This window comes from Lacerta agilis, chromosome 3, assembly GCF_009819535.1.
Source record: "Lacerta agilis isolate rLacAgi1 chromosome 3, rLacAgi1.pri, whole genome shotgun sequence".
Taxonomy (NCBI): Eukaryota; Metazoa; Chordata; class Lepidosauria; order Squamata; family Lacertidae; genus Lacerta; species Lacerta agilis.
Genome location: NC_046314.1, coordinates 94,810,995 through 94,825,191, shown reverse-complemented (window position 1 = coordinate 94,825,191; position 14,197 = coordinate 94,810,995). Strand labels below are relative to the sequence as shown.

General features: G+C 42.9%; 1 protein-coding gene and 1 long non-coding RNA gene across 2 annotated transcripts; both read left to right on the top strand.

The window, feature by feature from the left end:
* Nucleotides 1–232: 232 nt before the first annotated feature.
* On the top strand, nt 233–5,574 carry LOC117044653. Its single transcript, XM_033145463.1, has 7 exons — nt 233–255; nt 369–623; nt 2,731–2,797; nt 3,689–3,757; nt 4,578–4,724; nt 5,239–5,292; nt 5,428–5,574. Exons 1-7 carry the CDS (start codon nt 233–235, stop codon nt 5,572–5,574), a joined length of 762 nt encoding a protein of 253 aa, XP_033001354.1.
* A 765-nt stretch (nt 5,575–6,339) lies between these two features.
* Nucleotides 6,340–7,970, top strand: LOC117044727. Its single transcript, XR_004426322.1, has 2 exons — nt 6,340–6,390; nt 7,892–7,970. It is a non-coding gene; the product is annotated as an uncharacterized LOC117044727 (long non-coding RNA).
* The last annotated feature ends 6,227 nt before the right edge of the window (nt 7,971–14,197 follow it).

The window sequence follows — 14,197 nt, the reverse complement described above, 5'->3', positions numbered from 1 at the left end:
TTTATGGGGGGGGGGGGTAGGCTTTAGGTTTGCGGCGGCCAGAACCGAGTTACCTGCAATACAGTTGCTCAGATGAGTATTATTTATTTACTTGATTTTGGGGGGTGGCAGCGAGCTGCCCCCTCACCGCTCAAACAAACAAACAAAACCCCCACGGCGTGCTTCCCCCTCAGCAAGGAAATAAAAAGCTGCCACGTTGCTGCTGCTAATTATGAGCCATTTCCCTTCGATAATGCTCGGTGTGGTTGTCGCAGGGTTTGCCGTTCCCCTCCGCCAAACACCCCTGTCAGGTGGGACTCCTGGAGCGCTCTTACCAGGGAGTAGACCCCACAGAACACAGGGACTTACTCCTGAGTAAACGTGCACAGGCTTCCGGGCTCAGTCCCCCCCCCCCCCCCATATATTCGCTCCTCCAGCTCCCCTCAGCGCGGCGCCCCGAGCAGCCGGGAGTCGAGAGGGAGGCGCCGACCCCGAGTGGCTTTCGCCTCCCGCCATTTCCCGGATATCGGCGCTGGCACTGTCCCGGCAGGCGGCGGTGCTCCGCGTTGTGGTTCCGGGTTCCCGGAGCGCCTGGGGCCACGACGGCCGCCGGTTGCTGGTCGCCTTCGTCGCCGACGCCGCCGGTAAGCGCCGTCCTGGGCAGGCCGGAAGGCCCATTAGCTGCTGCCTCGTACGCCTGGCGCGCTTTCTGGGCATAGTCGGCCTCTTCCCGCTAGCCGCCCGGCCTGCGCACCGCCCGGTCCCTGAGGCGCCTCGTACGCGGTGGGGCTCTGAGTGGATTGTTGTGGTGAATAACTGCTGCTGTTACTGTCGACGGCAGGAGTCTCACCCCACGCGTGTAAACGGGCCCGAGGGACTCTCTGGTTAGGGGGCGGGGGCTGGGTTATATTCGTATTTTGGCTGCCGCGGGGCGCCCCGCGTAAAAAAAAAAGCGCTTTAATTCGGAGTAACTAACTGTCGCCACCGCTCCTAGGAGTGTGGGGTTGTGAACCCCCCACCCACTTCCCCCTCGTGAAAACAACCATCTTTTCCACGCATTACAAATGTGCTGCTGTGAGGGATAAACTTTCCATACTATCTCCTGCAGACACACCAAGGGGCCTTGAAAACCAACTAATGCATTGTTTTGTGGTTTGCTACTGCGCTTATCTGGTATGACTTTGACCTGTTGCCTGGAAACCTTGATAGAGACAGTCCATTGCTGTTTCGCTTTCTCTCTGCCTCTCTGCCTGCCTGATGTTGGACAGGCACACTGGCTTCTCCCTGCCTTGCTCTCCACTTAAGAGCATTGCAAAACACACACACACCCCAGGGGGCTTTCCTCTCTGAGCCCTGGGAAAAGACCCTTGTCCCTCTGCCCACTGGCCTAGGTTGCTGCAATGCTCTCCTTCTGGTCTTCCATTGCCTTGGTTCCATCATCTCCATCCAGCTAAGTTCCAGAGGGATATTTGCAAAAAACAACAGAGAGTCGAGTGGGCGTTTTAAATTTTATCAAATGTATTAATATGTAAGCTTCAGTGGACTAGACAAACGAAGTGTTGCTTGAGTGGGGTGTGTTTCTCTCTCTCTCTCTGTCTCTCTCTCTCTGTGTGTGTGTGTGTGTGTCCCACACAACAGTGAGGAGGAATTGTGAATCGGCGAAGTCAGAGGGAAATGAAATGCAGAAAGCACGGACAGCAGCAACTACATTATTAACAATGACCATTCCTAAAGGAGGGTAAAGGTAAAAGGACCCCTGACCATTAGGTCCAGTCACGGACGACTCTGGGGTTGCGGCTCTCATCTTGCTTTATTGGCTGAGGCATACAGCTTTCGGGTCATGTGGCCAGCATGACTAAGCCACTTCTGGCGAACCAGAGCAGCGCACGGAAACGCCATTTACCTTCCCATCGGAGTGGTACCTATTTATCTACTTGCACTTTGACGTGCTTTCAAACTGCTAGGTTGGCAGGAGCTGGGACCGAGCAACGGGAGCTCACCTCGTTGCAGGGATTTGAACCACCGACCTTCTGATCGGCAAGTCCTAGGCTCTGTGGTTTAACCCACAGCGCCTAGGAGGATTAAGGTGCCACAAAACCGTTTGTTTCTGCTGTTAAAATCATTCCTCCCTCTAATGATGTGATGCCCTGTCTGGTCCAACAGTTCCTTTTCCTTACCGTCAAAACCCTCCATGACTTTGCCCCTCCTTATCTCTCCATTCTTATGTCCTGAAACATCCCTGCTTTTGAGCTTTGCTCCTGTAGCTCCATCACCCCCAGCTGTCCAAAGCTCTTCTGCTCCCTCAGAAGGCTGGCTTTCCCCATTTGGAACTACAGGTACCTCACACATCACTTTTATGATGTAATTTTTTCTCTTTCCTCAAATCCTTCCTCAGTGCCCACTTTTCTCATAAAGCCGTTGGCACAAAACCTGGTGTAACTGCCCAAGTATGTGTAACAGTGAAGAAGGGGCGGGGGAATAACACATTCTCCCTATGTTTTCCCCCTGCTTTCACAGCTCTGCACTTCCTTTTTACCCCCTCTGTGTCAGATTTTAGATTGTATGTTCCTCAGGGCAGGGACTTGGCCTCTTCTTCTATCTCAAGCACTTTGCAAATGGATGATTGTATATAAATAACACATATAATGCTAGCTATCCGGATCTGATGAAGTGGGCTTTAGACCATGAAAACCTATTCCAGAAAGAGTAAAGTAAATGTCCCAAAATTCCTTTTTGTGTTTACTGTTACAGGTTAACACAGTTAGGCTTCTGGAACTTATTGCATGGTAGAGCGATACAGACAGCCATACTACCCCAGGTGAGAGAGAGAGGGAGAGAGCTCATTTTGGTGTAGTTTGACAATCTGTTCAGGCTCCAAAAGCATGACCAAAGTGTGTTGTTAAGGAGTAACTAAGTGTGTTTGTTACATTATTTAACTTCTGCAAGTACCCTGAGTGATTAAATGTGAATAATGTAGCATTTCCAAGGCTACTGTTTTATAGAATTTCAAGAGACTTTCAGCTTCTCTTGGATGGAGAGTTTTTTAGGTGACTAAATGCAACATGAAATCTTTTCAGCGACTCCCCAGGCTTGGCTCTACAAGCAAGTTGTATTGATGATGTGCCACTGGCATGAATATTTTTTCACATGTAGCCATGCAAATCATGCCTGAAGTTACTGCATAGCTACAAAACGTTATGCTAAAGCTGGTCCTTAAGAAATTCATTTTTGCTCATTAGCTGTTTACTTACACACATCATACTGTTGGTGTTACCACTTGTGCACAATTCTTGAACTGCAGTTGAACACTCTAAGCAGTTGAAACAGACTCTAATCTACAGTATATTCTGGCGTATAAGACTACTTTTTAATCCAGGAAAATCTTCTCAAAAGTCGGGGGTCGTCTTATATGCCGGGTAGAAAAATCTGTGGTCGAGTATATCTCAAACTCTGTATTTTAACTGGAAAAGTTGGGGGTCGTCTTATACGCCCAGTCGTCTTATACGCCGGAATATACGGTAAACCTGATATGCCCAAATCTGTTTCAACTGCTTAGATTAGATCAGATGCTTAAAATTCAGTAGTACCAAGGTCAATAGTCTTTCCTGGTAGTGGAAAAACTCCATCTCAACAGGTAGTTTCAGTTTCTTTCACGGAAAATATTTTTGACAATATTGTTTGTGTATATATAAATATATATGTTTCATAGATATGGATAACAGACATGAAGAGAAAGGTGGAGCGCTGTGTGCAACATCACAAGAGAAAAAAGGAAGAGGTAAGTGTAATTGTTGAGTCTGTGACAGTAGCTTCAATAGAGAGCATTCTCAGGTTTTACACTCCCTGAATGTATATCGCTTGTATCAGAGCCAATTAAATGCTAACTATTGGTATACACACCTTTTTTATAGAGCACTTGGGTGTTTTGAACTAGTCTTTCAGATGCTTTGGCACATTTCCAGATTGCAGCACAGTGTGTTTAAGTTCACTCAAATTCTTGAAGGTTTTTGAAGGCATTGTGGGTTGTGTTGGAACTAGTCACAATACTTAATCAGCACTCTCTGAACACTGCAAAGTCAACTTGCTTTATCTTCAGTATGTAACATGCTGTTACGTGAATTAGACTTATTTTCTGAAAGTGTTGTAGTGCAAGATTCAGCCACCTTGCTGAAGCTAAGCGTTTCTGAGTTTCATTGGTGCCTGGATAGATAACCTGGGAATTGCTTGTATATTGTCTTGTGTACTGTTCCATGATGGAAGGAAGATGGGATATAAATGATTCTGTATGTACGATCTAGTTGAGATTCCTGCATTGCAGGGGTTTGGCCTGAATGACCCTCAGGATCCCTTGCAACTCTGCAAGTATATGATTCTATGAAATGCAGTAAATAAATATATGTGTTCACTGTTTATTATTTAATTATCAATTTGATTAATCTGTGTTTTGCCTTTCAGTGGTAGCTAATAAGCATTAAAAATATACTGAAGTATTTTTTTAAAAAAATACCATTTAAAATCAGGATTTTCTAATCTAATGTACCAAAAAACCTAAATCCTAATCAGTGCTCCTGTACTCTGGGTTTTTTTTTTTCTTTAAGAGAGAGAGAAGAGGAAGCGAAAACGCAGCAGAAGCAGGTCCACCTCAATTTCTTCCACTACGTCGTCTAGTTCTTCAACATCCTCATCTTCAAGTTCTTCTTCGAGGTCCTCTGCTTCACACAGCAGAAGCAGCTCAAGTAGTAGAGGTATGATTTCATCTCTGCATTGAAGTAATATGTTTAGTATATGATGGTTTCAAATACTGACAGCAATTCAGCAAATACTGGCAACTTCCAAGCTTAGACCAAGCATAGATCGATAACCTGCATTTTGTAGGAGCTTAACTGTGCAATGTCTTAATGACTTTGTTGTTGTGAGAACCTGATTTAGCACAGTGCTTGAATGTAATAGACCTGATACTCAAGCCAGCAAGGAAAGGAGGGGGCACAACATTGAATTCCATTCATAGACTAAAACACTTCTCCGTGATCGTGTAAACATTGGTGCCAAATTTGATGGTGCCATCTTTAGAGGTGTCCAAATGAGTGCAGTTTGGAACATTTTGGTCTGCAATCTTGATTCAAAATGGTGTCTTGTATATCCAAACATAAATAGGAAAACTAGTTTCCACCATCTCAGGAACTGTTTTGTAACAAAACTCTGATTGTGTAACATTGTTCAAGCCGTATACGTGTTTGATTTTTTTAATTTTAATTATAGATTCTCCCAAATCAAAATCAAAGAAAGGAAAAAGGCAAAAAACAGAACAAAAAGGTAAGGCCAAGATTACGGTAACAGATGAAGCAGAAGATTGAAAATCAGTGCAACTGAAAAGTTCTTCTCTGTGCTTTGTTCACATGTCATGTTTTTTGAGCACAAATATTTTGTAATTTTCTTCTGTGGATTCAGACTGAATATGATTTGCACTCAAACGAGCTGACATGTGACAACCTCTCATGGAGGTGTCATGTGAAGGTTTGCTGGTCTTTCAGCTGCTTTGGTGATGGACCTATGAACTCCATATCCAGGGAAATGCATGTCTCAATTGTGGGTTGACTCACTGCGGATGTTGACTTGAGCTTACAACAGTGATCATCTATGATGGGTTGGATGCTGTTAGCAGATAATTGGGGTGGTCATATGGCTGCTAACAGTGGGTTCTGGAGAAAATGTATCAGTAGGAAGCATGCATACTGACATTTCCATGCATAGATTGGACTTCTATTTAGGATTGAACTAAATGGAGCTCAACCGCTGATTAGCAGGTACCTGTAGTAGCTGGGTTGAGGAACTAGAACTGGCCAGCAGGTCAGATCCATGGTTCCCTGATCCCCTGTGAGCCAAGTTGGATGGGCAGCACCTGTCAGTCTCTCCAGATGTCACAATGACATTGGGAGGCCTGTTTTCCTTTCCCTCATGGTTGAAATCAGGCTGTGTAGCGACAAAGGCACAGCTCTTCTACAAGCACCATCAATCACTCCACAGAAGCCAGTTTGTTTTATGCTGCATTCCCATAGCAACCATTTCTTGACTGTCACCCACAGGACTTTCTCAAAATTCAAACATGCCCACTGGCCTCAAAAGGTTGGTGGACTCTGGTTAGCAACTTATAAATGTTGCCATAAATAAATAGGGAGATTGGTCTGCTAGGTCTCTGTAGGCAATGCATAAATTAATGTGAATCTGTATAGGTGCTCTGTGGCTACTATCAGGCATAAAGAAATGCCTGTGCATGTTTTTATCTGTTTAGAAGAGAAAAAAAGATAAACTGAAGAAGAAAAAGAAAGAAAAGAAAGAAAGGAGAAAAGAAGAGAAAGAAAAGAAGAAAGAAAGAAAAAGAAAGAAAAGTCAGGTCCTGTACAGCTTTCTAAGGTAGGTGCAAGACTGAATGCCTGGCAGTGTCTCAATTTCCCCCCACAGAACTAGACTAGCTCATAAGTGTCTATGATTAAAAGTATTACACAGGCAGTAGAATTACTTAGATTTTCTGTTTTGATACCTTTCTAAATGTTGAACTACTTCTTGCTGTTAGGTCAAACACAGGTGCATATTTATTCTACATTTTTATCTGGTCTTTCTCCAAGCTGCTCAGGGTGACAGGACACAGTCTCCCTACCCCTGTTTAATCCTCACAACAACCTTAAGTTAGGTTTAGGCTGACAGTGTACAAATGCCCCAAGCTGAGCTTGGCTGAATAGAAACTGACACCCAGGTCTTCTCAGTCCTAGTTTGGCCCCATTACCACAAAACCACACCATCAGGTGTGATTGAAGGCAGAGAATGAACTTCAGGAGACTGAAACTCTTTCAGTATTACTTTCACCAGATTCATAGAATCTACTGGTTTAGTCTCTGACCCTGAAGAATCCTGAGTATTTTGTTTTTAAGCTGTTTCCATTGGGTCAGATTTCCCCCCTAACTTAAATCAGTTTAAGATTTTGATTTCCTGTTTGTTTTGGCTTAAGAGGTTCGTTCATTCATTACATATTTGCACATGTTTCTGTTTTCCCTGACATTTAGTAAGCCACACATAATTCTGAAGAAGCGGGCGTGTAGCTTTGAAGTACTTTTGGATCCTTTGCCGTCGCTTGAGACTCAGGTGGTCTAAGGGGCATGGAGTGTCTTCCATCAGTATTGGCTGATGGCCCAGCTGCGCCCCTATCTACACAGGGATAGCCTAACATATGTTGGCTATGCTCTGGTAACATCTAAATTAGATTACTGCAACAAGTTATATGTAGGGCTTCCTCTGAACAAAGTGAGCTGGTGCAGAATTCAGCAGCCGTGTTTCTCACTAGGGCAAGGCGGTTTGAACCAGGTCCAACTGCACTGGCTGCCAGTTAGTTTCCGGGCTCAATTCAAAGTGCTGGTTTTGACCTATAAAGCCTTAAATGGCTCCGGACCACAAATACCCTCAAGAAGCGCCTCCTCCCTAAACCCTGTGATCATCTTCAGATGCCCTTCTTCATGTGCCTTCTCCACGAGAGTTCTGGAGGGTGGCACACAAGAACAGGCCATTTCTGTGGTGGCTCCCCATTTGTGGGGAATGCTCTTCTCAGCAAGGCTCACCTGGTGCCTTCATTTCCTATCTTCAGACACCCGGCGAAAATGTTTCTCTTTAAGGCCAGGCCTTTGGCTGATTAACATTTTAGGTCCTTTTTAATGTATTTGCGGGAGGAAGGTATTGAGATTTCTTGTTCTTGTTTTTATTATGTATTTTGTATTCTCATTTTGTATTTTTATGTTGTGAACCGCCCAGTTGAATCTTCGGATGAAGGACGGTATACAAATTTAATAAATAATAACAACAACAACAACAATATGGATAATTTAAAATGGTACATATTATTTATGTATCAATATATTCTTTTTAGTACTTGAAAGATAAAAAGAAGAATCAGAACTACAGTATGATCCACAGGGAAGAAAATTAAGATGAAAAGTAAAGAAGAGAGGTAAAAAGGATAAAGAGGTAACATTTTAAGCCTTTTTTAGCGCTTCTCTAAGGGGAGGGGTGGAAGGTGGTGTCTGTGTTTACTGGTTTTGTTGTTCCCTTCGGTTGTCGTATCAGAGCCATGTAAATCACAACCCACCTTTGGGTCTACGCCTTGATCTACATATGTATGTACTGCCAATCGTTTCTGTGTGCTCTAGCACTCCTCACGGTGTCCCATTAGCGCCAGAAGTGGTTTAACCATTCTGCCACATGACCCGGAAAGCTGTCTGTGACAAATGGCCAGCTCCCTTGGCCTGAAAAGTGAGATGAGTGGTGCCCCCATAGTCAAACTTTGACTGAACTTAAACTGTCCCGGGTCCTGTACTGCCAATGCAGATGTACACCTCCATTGCAATGCTTTTCCAAAACCCTGTCAAACTCTCTGGGACTATCTTTTCATACAGATGGATATACACATCTGTAATGACCAGTTGCTACTGAAATGGCAGCTGGATCAAAGCTGTAGCTTTTCTCATAATGTTCTTTATTCCTTGAGTTTGTTTAAAAAACACCTCTTTACATCTGAGACCTTCAGTTTTTTCTAGTGAATTTTTTGTTATTGAATTATTTAAATCATTCCCCCTAATGATATAACGAACTTGGGTGACTGAAAGTCTAGGAGTTTGGAAGCAAAACAGAGAAGCACCCCTTACAAAAGGCTACAAAACGACGTTTCTAATAGTTGAACTGGCCTTTTGAAAGCATTTATAAAATAGTTTTAAATTCACTGGCTTTTTATTTCCAGCAGAGATCGAAAACCGTGCTGAACTTCTTGATTTCTTGAACTCTGCGTTGTAGTGAAAATGCTACTAAGCAAGGATCAGAGTAAGTCTGTCAACCTGCTCCTCAAAGCACCAAATACAAGCTCAGAGTGAACAGGTGAAAGCAACTTTATGTGCGATGAGCTGAAATTCTCCTGCTGCGAAGATCCTCCTGTACAACAGTAAAGAACTGATGGCAACAACTTGCCAACAAAGAGCCATATTGCAGCTCCTGGGGACCCTAAGAAACTAGCGTGATTCCTTAAAATGCTTTAATGGAGATGACATGGTTGAATTTTGACCTACTGCACATATCCCAAACTGCATGCAGAAAACAACTTTACCACTGGCTGTCCTTTGTCATTTTTCATGTTAAAGCGACTATTTGCAAATAAGCTCTTTCAAAAAAAAGAGGATCTGTATATATATATAAATTTAATACTATTTGAAGGTATTTGTTTGTAAACGACAAAAATCACCTCTTTCTAAATAGTGTGTATTCTAGAGGAATTAATACAGTATACTTTTGAAACATTGTTTCATTGATGGGATTTCTTTTTCCTTTTCATGTTATTAACAAGCCAAAAGGCAGTTTGTTAACTACGGTGCTAGGTTGTTAATTAAAAATATTCTGGCATAATATAACCATATGTGAATATTCTGCAACTAGCTTGTGTCCTGGTGTAATTTATTATTTTTGTGTTGATCCCCACTGCTTGCTTTTTTGTATACTTGCCATAGTTTATGTTCTAACCTCCTACAGAGGAAATATGTATGTAGGTGCACACTATGAGAATCCCACTGGGCCATCGACTTCAGTAGAGGTCAGTGGTATGCCCATAGACTTCAGTAGACAAGTGGTCATGTAAGGTAACTTCACAATGTACAGGCTTCTATTTTAAAAGAAAACCAAATAAAATCTGTTTCTGAATTTGAATCACATAGCACTTGGTGAATTATGTGCCACACAGGCAAAGTTTAGAGTATCAAGATATGGAAGCTCAGAGCAGAACAAAACAGGCCAGGCCAGTGTTCACAGGGTTCCTGCCCCAAAACGTTATATGTTCTCTCTTGAGAACATTTACTAAAGGAGATGCATGATGGAATCTTGTAGCTCATTCATACCACTCCACATGATTAGGTGCCACATGGGCTGGGGAGATGAGGAGAGAGAAGCATATATCATATTGCACTTTAAATAAGATCAGCACTAACAGAAGGGAAAGTGGACTCTGGACTCTCTCAGCAGCAGCAGCAGCATATGTAATATTGGTATTATTTGCATTAAATTACTAGAGTACTTCTTAGTGTGGGTATTCCTACCACCCCCCAACTAAGCAGAGAGGGATAGGTAGATCTGTAATGCAGTATAGCAGTGGTTTTGAACCAATGTGCTGTGGCACCCCGGGGTGCCTTGAGTGGTGGTCAGGGGTGCTGCAGGCAACACTCACCTCTGTTCCTCTTTCCTTCCCTCCATCCTCTGGTGCCCTCTCGTGTCTCTGCCTCACAAAGGCTTGCACAGCTGTTTGCTGCTGCAGCCCTGGCTACAAGCTCTGCTAGCAAATTGTGCCTCTGGGGCTAGTCAAGGGGTGCTGGTTGCCAGGAGCTGAGGCTGGCCTCGGAGTAAGCAAGCAAGCAGGTCAGGGGAGCCCAGCCAGCCAGTCCAACAGCCCTTGCTGTTGGAATGGACAGACAAGTCCCAGGCCCCTGTGGGGCAGTGTGATGAGGCACATCTCTTTGGGGGCAGGGAGGGTAGCTCAGAGACTAGGAGTGGCAGCAGCAGCTGCCCCTGAGGACTCCCCAAGGAAGAGGGAGAGAGGAGGCTGAGGGAATACTACCCAAGGGAGGGTGTTCAAAAAAGGGCGAGAGGCTGCCAGCTCTGCAGGTAAGAGGTGACATAACTGGGCTCCTGAGCCCCACGGGTACTGCAGAAAGAATGTAGTTGGTCAAGGGAGCCATGGACTCAAAAAGGTTGAAAACCTCTGCAGTACTGTATAACATTCCACAAATTCCAATTGGTAAAATCCCTGGAAGTAACAGCAGAGGGCACTCTGTCCATCTTGAAATTTGTGGCAGAGTGAAATTGACTAGAGAACAGGCCCTGGTGAAGAAGGAAGCATTTTCTAACAGATCTGTACAGAGTACGGTGCTGGTAAATTCTGTTGAAATACTTCATAAATGAACTGGTTGCCAAAGTTGCTTTGAAAATGAGCTCATTTATGTATTCATCCTATTTTTATAGAGCAGATTTAATGAATACACAGTGTATAGTTGCTTAACTCTGCCTCTGTTGCTGTTTGTTGTCCTTCTCTTCCCAGCTTATTTGACCAGGTTCGGTAAAGGTAGGGCCTGACTGATTTTTAGTACGACAAAAATGACTGTTAAACCTCAGTGAAGTCACTCCTTTGCCTTCAAGGGGGGGTGGAACCAGAACTCCTTTCATAGCTGTCGCTTCTACTGCTACTTTGATGTAGTAGCAACTGGTGTGTTGAAGCACAGCCACCCCACTGACCTGAACAGGACTGGAACAGGGCTATGGGAATGCACCTGTGAAGCCAATCTGGGATTACCGCTGATCTGCCTACTGAGCTAGTCTTGCTGCTCCCCACCCCCCACCCCCCACCCCATCCCAGATAAACTGCAGTGCTGCTGCTGTGAGGTCACTGCAGACTCACTGCTAGTGCTTTCATAATCATCAAGTCCTATCCACTTTGAAGCAATGCCTCCATCTGCGTATGGAGTTTGCTGGATTAGTGTTTGGTTGCAGCATATGCCATGCTTGCTATATTCTCAGAGTTGCACACAATTATTTCTGAATTTGCACTGTTGGTGCAGGAACACCATTGACTGTTATATTATTACTATTAAGTTATATAATATGCTATTAAGTTATATTACTTAAGCAAGCGTGGATTTTTTCAACAACTGAGATAGAAAACAAGTAGAAGCCTCATGCAGGAATAGGATGTATATACTTTTTAAAAAGATGGTTTCTTGCATGTGGATTTACTTAACCCATATATGAGGACTATGTTTTGCAAGAAAGTACTGATCAAAACATGAAACAAAAATAGCAATGATGTTATTTTGTGTTAAATTACAGTAGTTCTTGAAGTCAACAAGACTTCCTTTTGCAGAAGCAGTGCTGGTTCTTTTTCAGCACACTTGCTGCTTCTGTATGTTTTCTATGTAATATTTTAAAAGTAATGATTTCCATATAACTTTGAATGTTGCTCTCTACCAATCTGGGCTTGTGGTTTCATAACCTTCTTCCCACCACCTTTAACAGTATGCATTTGCTGATTTAGTTTACACATCAATGTGAGTTCAACTATGGCATATTGAGATTGTGCAAACTGGCTAGAGGGTCCTGGCTGTGGAGGAGAGAGCTTAACCACATTCCTGAGTTTGGTGCTAAGCCAAACCTTACATTCACTGCTCAGCTGACCTAAAGAACCAGCGAGGAGTAAAGCAGCTACGAACTCTTCCCCAGGAGCCAGCACATTTGTGTGTTCACAGTAAGTCTTCCACTCATCAACTTTAGCATTTGTTAGATCTTTCAGTTTAAAGGTCAACAGTTTTGCATTTTAGTTCTATACACCACAACCCTCTGCACGTTCACTCAGAAGTAACTTGCACTGACCCGTTCCACACTTAATACTAAGACAAACCATGACTTAGTGCAAACAAGTAGATCGTGCCTGTTTTGCCCCCTCATCCCCCCACTCCATTCTTCCTGCTGCACTAGGGCATGGGATGGCTTAGCATTACACTCAAATCAAGACTTAGGCTTTCACAAGCTGTAGCCAAGCTTAGTTCTGTGGTTTACTGCTCATGGTTTGTCTGGGGGAAGATCAGCCATGAGCCGGGTTCAGATGTAATGCTAAGTCAAACTGTTTCTTAGCTTATCAAGAGATGAGCAGAGCAGTCACATTCCTCGCTGGGACCCTGCACGTTTCTTTTTTCCTGCCAAAATATTGTTTGTCTTAGCATTGCATTGAGCCAGTAGTTCAGTGGTGATACATATTTAAGGCTGTAAACTGAGAGTACAGTAACTGCCCAGGTCTTGGGCACTTAAGCTACTAGGGTATTCCTTGATTGTAGAGATTTGTAAATTCTGACACAAATGAAAATACATTACATTGTACTAAAAAGAAATTATTTTTGAAAGCCATCTTAATAAGCACTCAGATTGCACAATGGCAGCAATAATCTCGAAGTTCCTAATAACTAGAACACTGAGTATAAAAATCACAGGACAATGGGACAGCTAAAATTAAAGAATGTATTTCAGAATTTAACACAGCAAACAATTGTTCACTTGTTGATACAAAAGTTGGTCCAATGGCAATGTTAGAAAATGGCTTTTTATACTTTTTTGTCAATTTCCCTTATAGATGAGGCCCTAAGACAAAGAGAAACATGTACATACACACTAGAAAGGACAAAGATACCACATGGGAACAGACAAGTTTTTAAAAATGCTCTATCAAATATAGATCACCATAGCCTAAGATAATTCATCTGGGGCACTATCTCCCCAACTGTCCTAGGGTGCTAAACACTTGTGTGGGCTATGGAGAACACAAGCAGGGAGGAACAGAGCTAATACCATTAGCCCTTACATTAGTATTTTTTAAAACATAGTTTCTTTTCCACGTAGGAAAAGCAGTATACAAATTCCATAAACAAATAAATATTCATAGGTGTAGAAAGTGGCATAGCAGTTGTACAATTGTCAAAATATTTTGCATCTCTCTGCTACTGAGTTTAAATGGTCCAGCTCAAACTTGATCTGGCATTTGGAAACCCTGAGTTTGCTTCATATTAAAATAATGCAGTTTGCTGGTGTCTTCAGGAAAGTTTGTGTGTGAGAGAGAGTAAATTCTTTAGTACAGTGCATCCACATTGTTCCATCTTGCGTGGGTTTGTGGGTGTGTAGATGGTAGGTAGGTAGGTAGGTAGGTAAAATCACCCCAGGAGAAATCTTAGCAAAAATAAAAGGGTCCAGGTGGCAGTGGCATACGGTGTGAAACACAAAGCCCTCTGAACCTTTAAGTACTCCATTCACTTACAAGAGTTGCCTGGAAGCAATCACAAATCAGAAACCAGCTAGCTCAGATATCAAGAGTCAATACTCTGTCTTAGTTTCCAGTGGAACACAACCAAATAAGCAGCTTCTTTAGTCAATTAACCTATTGTACCATTTACACAAGATAGTATGGCATGAGCCAGCCAATCATTCTGATAGAAAATGTATACCTGCTTCCAAGTATTTCTGCATTAAACTAAATAAACTGAAAAGAATTTATCTTTGGCTCGATTGTGCCTTATGTACAGATACAGAGTCAGGCCCAAGCAAATATTTTGCAATAATAATAATAATAATAATAATAATAATAATAATAATAAATAAGATTTAT

Bases quoted from the DNA above. Each gene is read 5' to 3' on its own strand.
- LOC117044653 (XM_033145463.1), top strand. From the start codon at position 233: ATGCTCGGTGTGGTTGTCGCAGG. The intron at 2,798-3,688 runs GTGAGAGAGAGA...TATGTTTCATAG, and splicing joins AGACAGCCATACTACCCCAG to ATATGGATAACAGACATGAA. The intron at 4,725-5,238 runs GTATGATTTCAT...TTTTAATTATAG, and splicing joins AAGCAGCTCAAGTAGTAGAG to ATTCTCCCAAATCAAAATCA.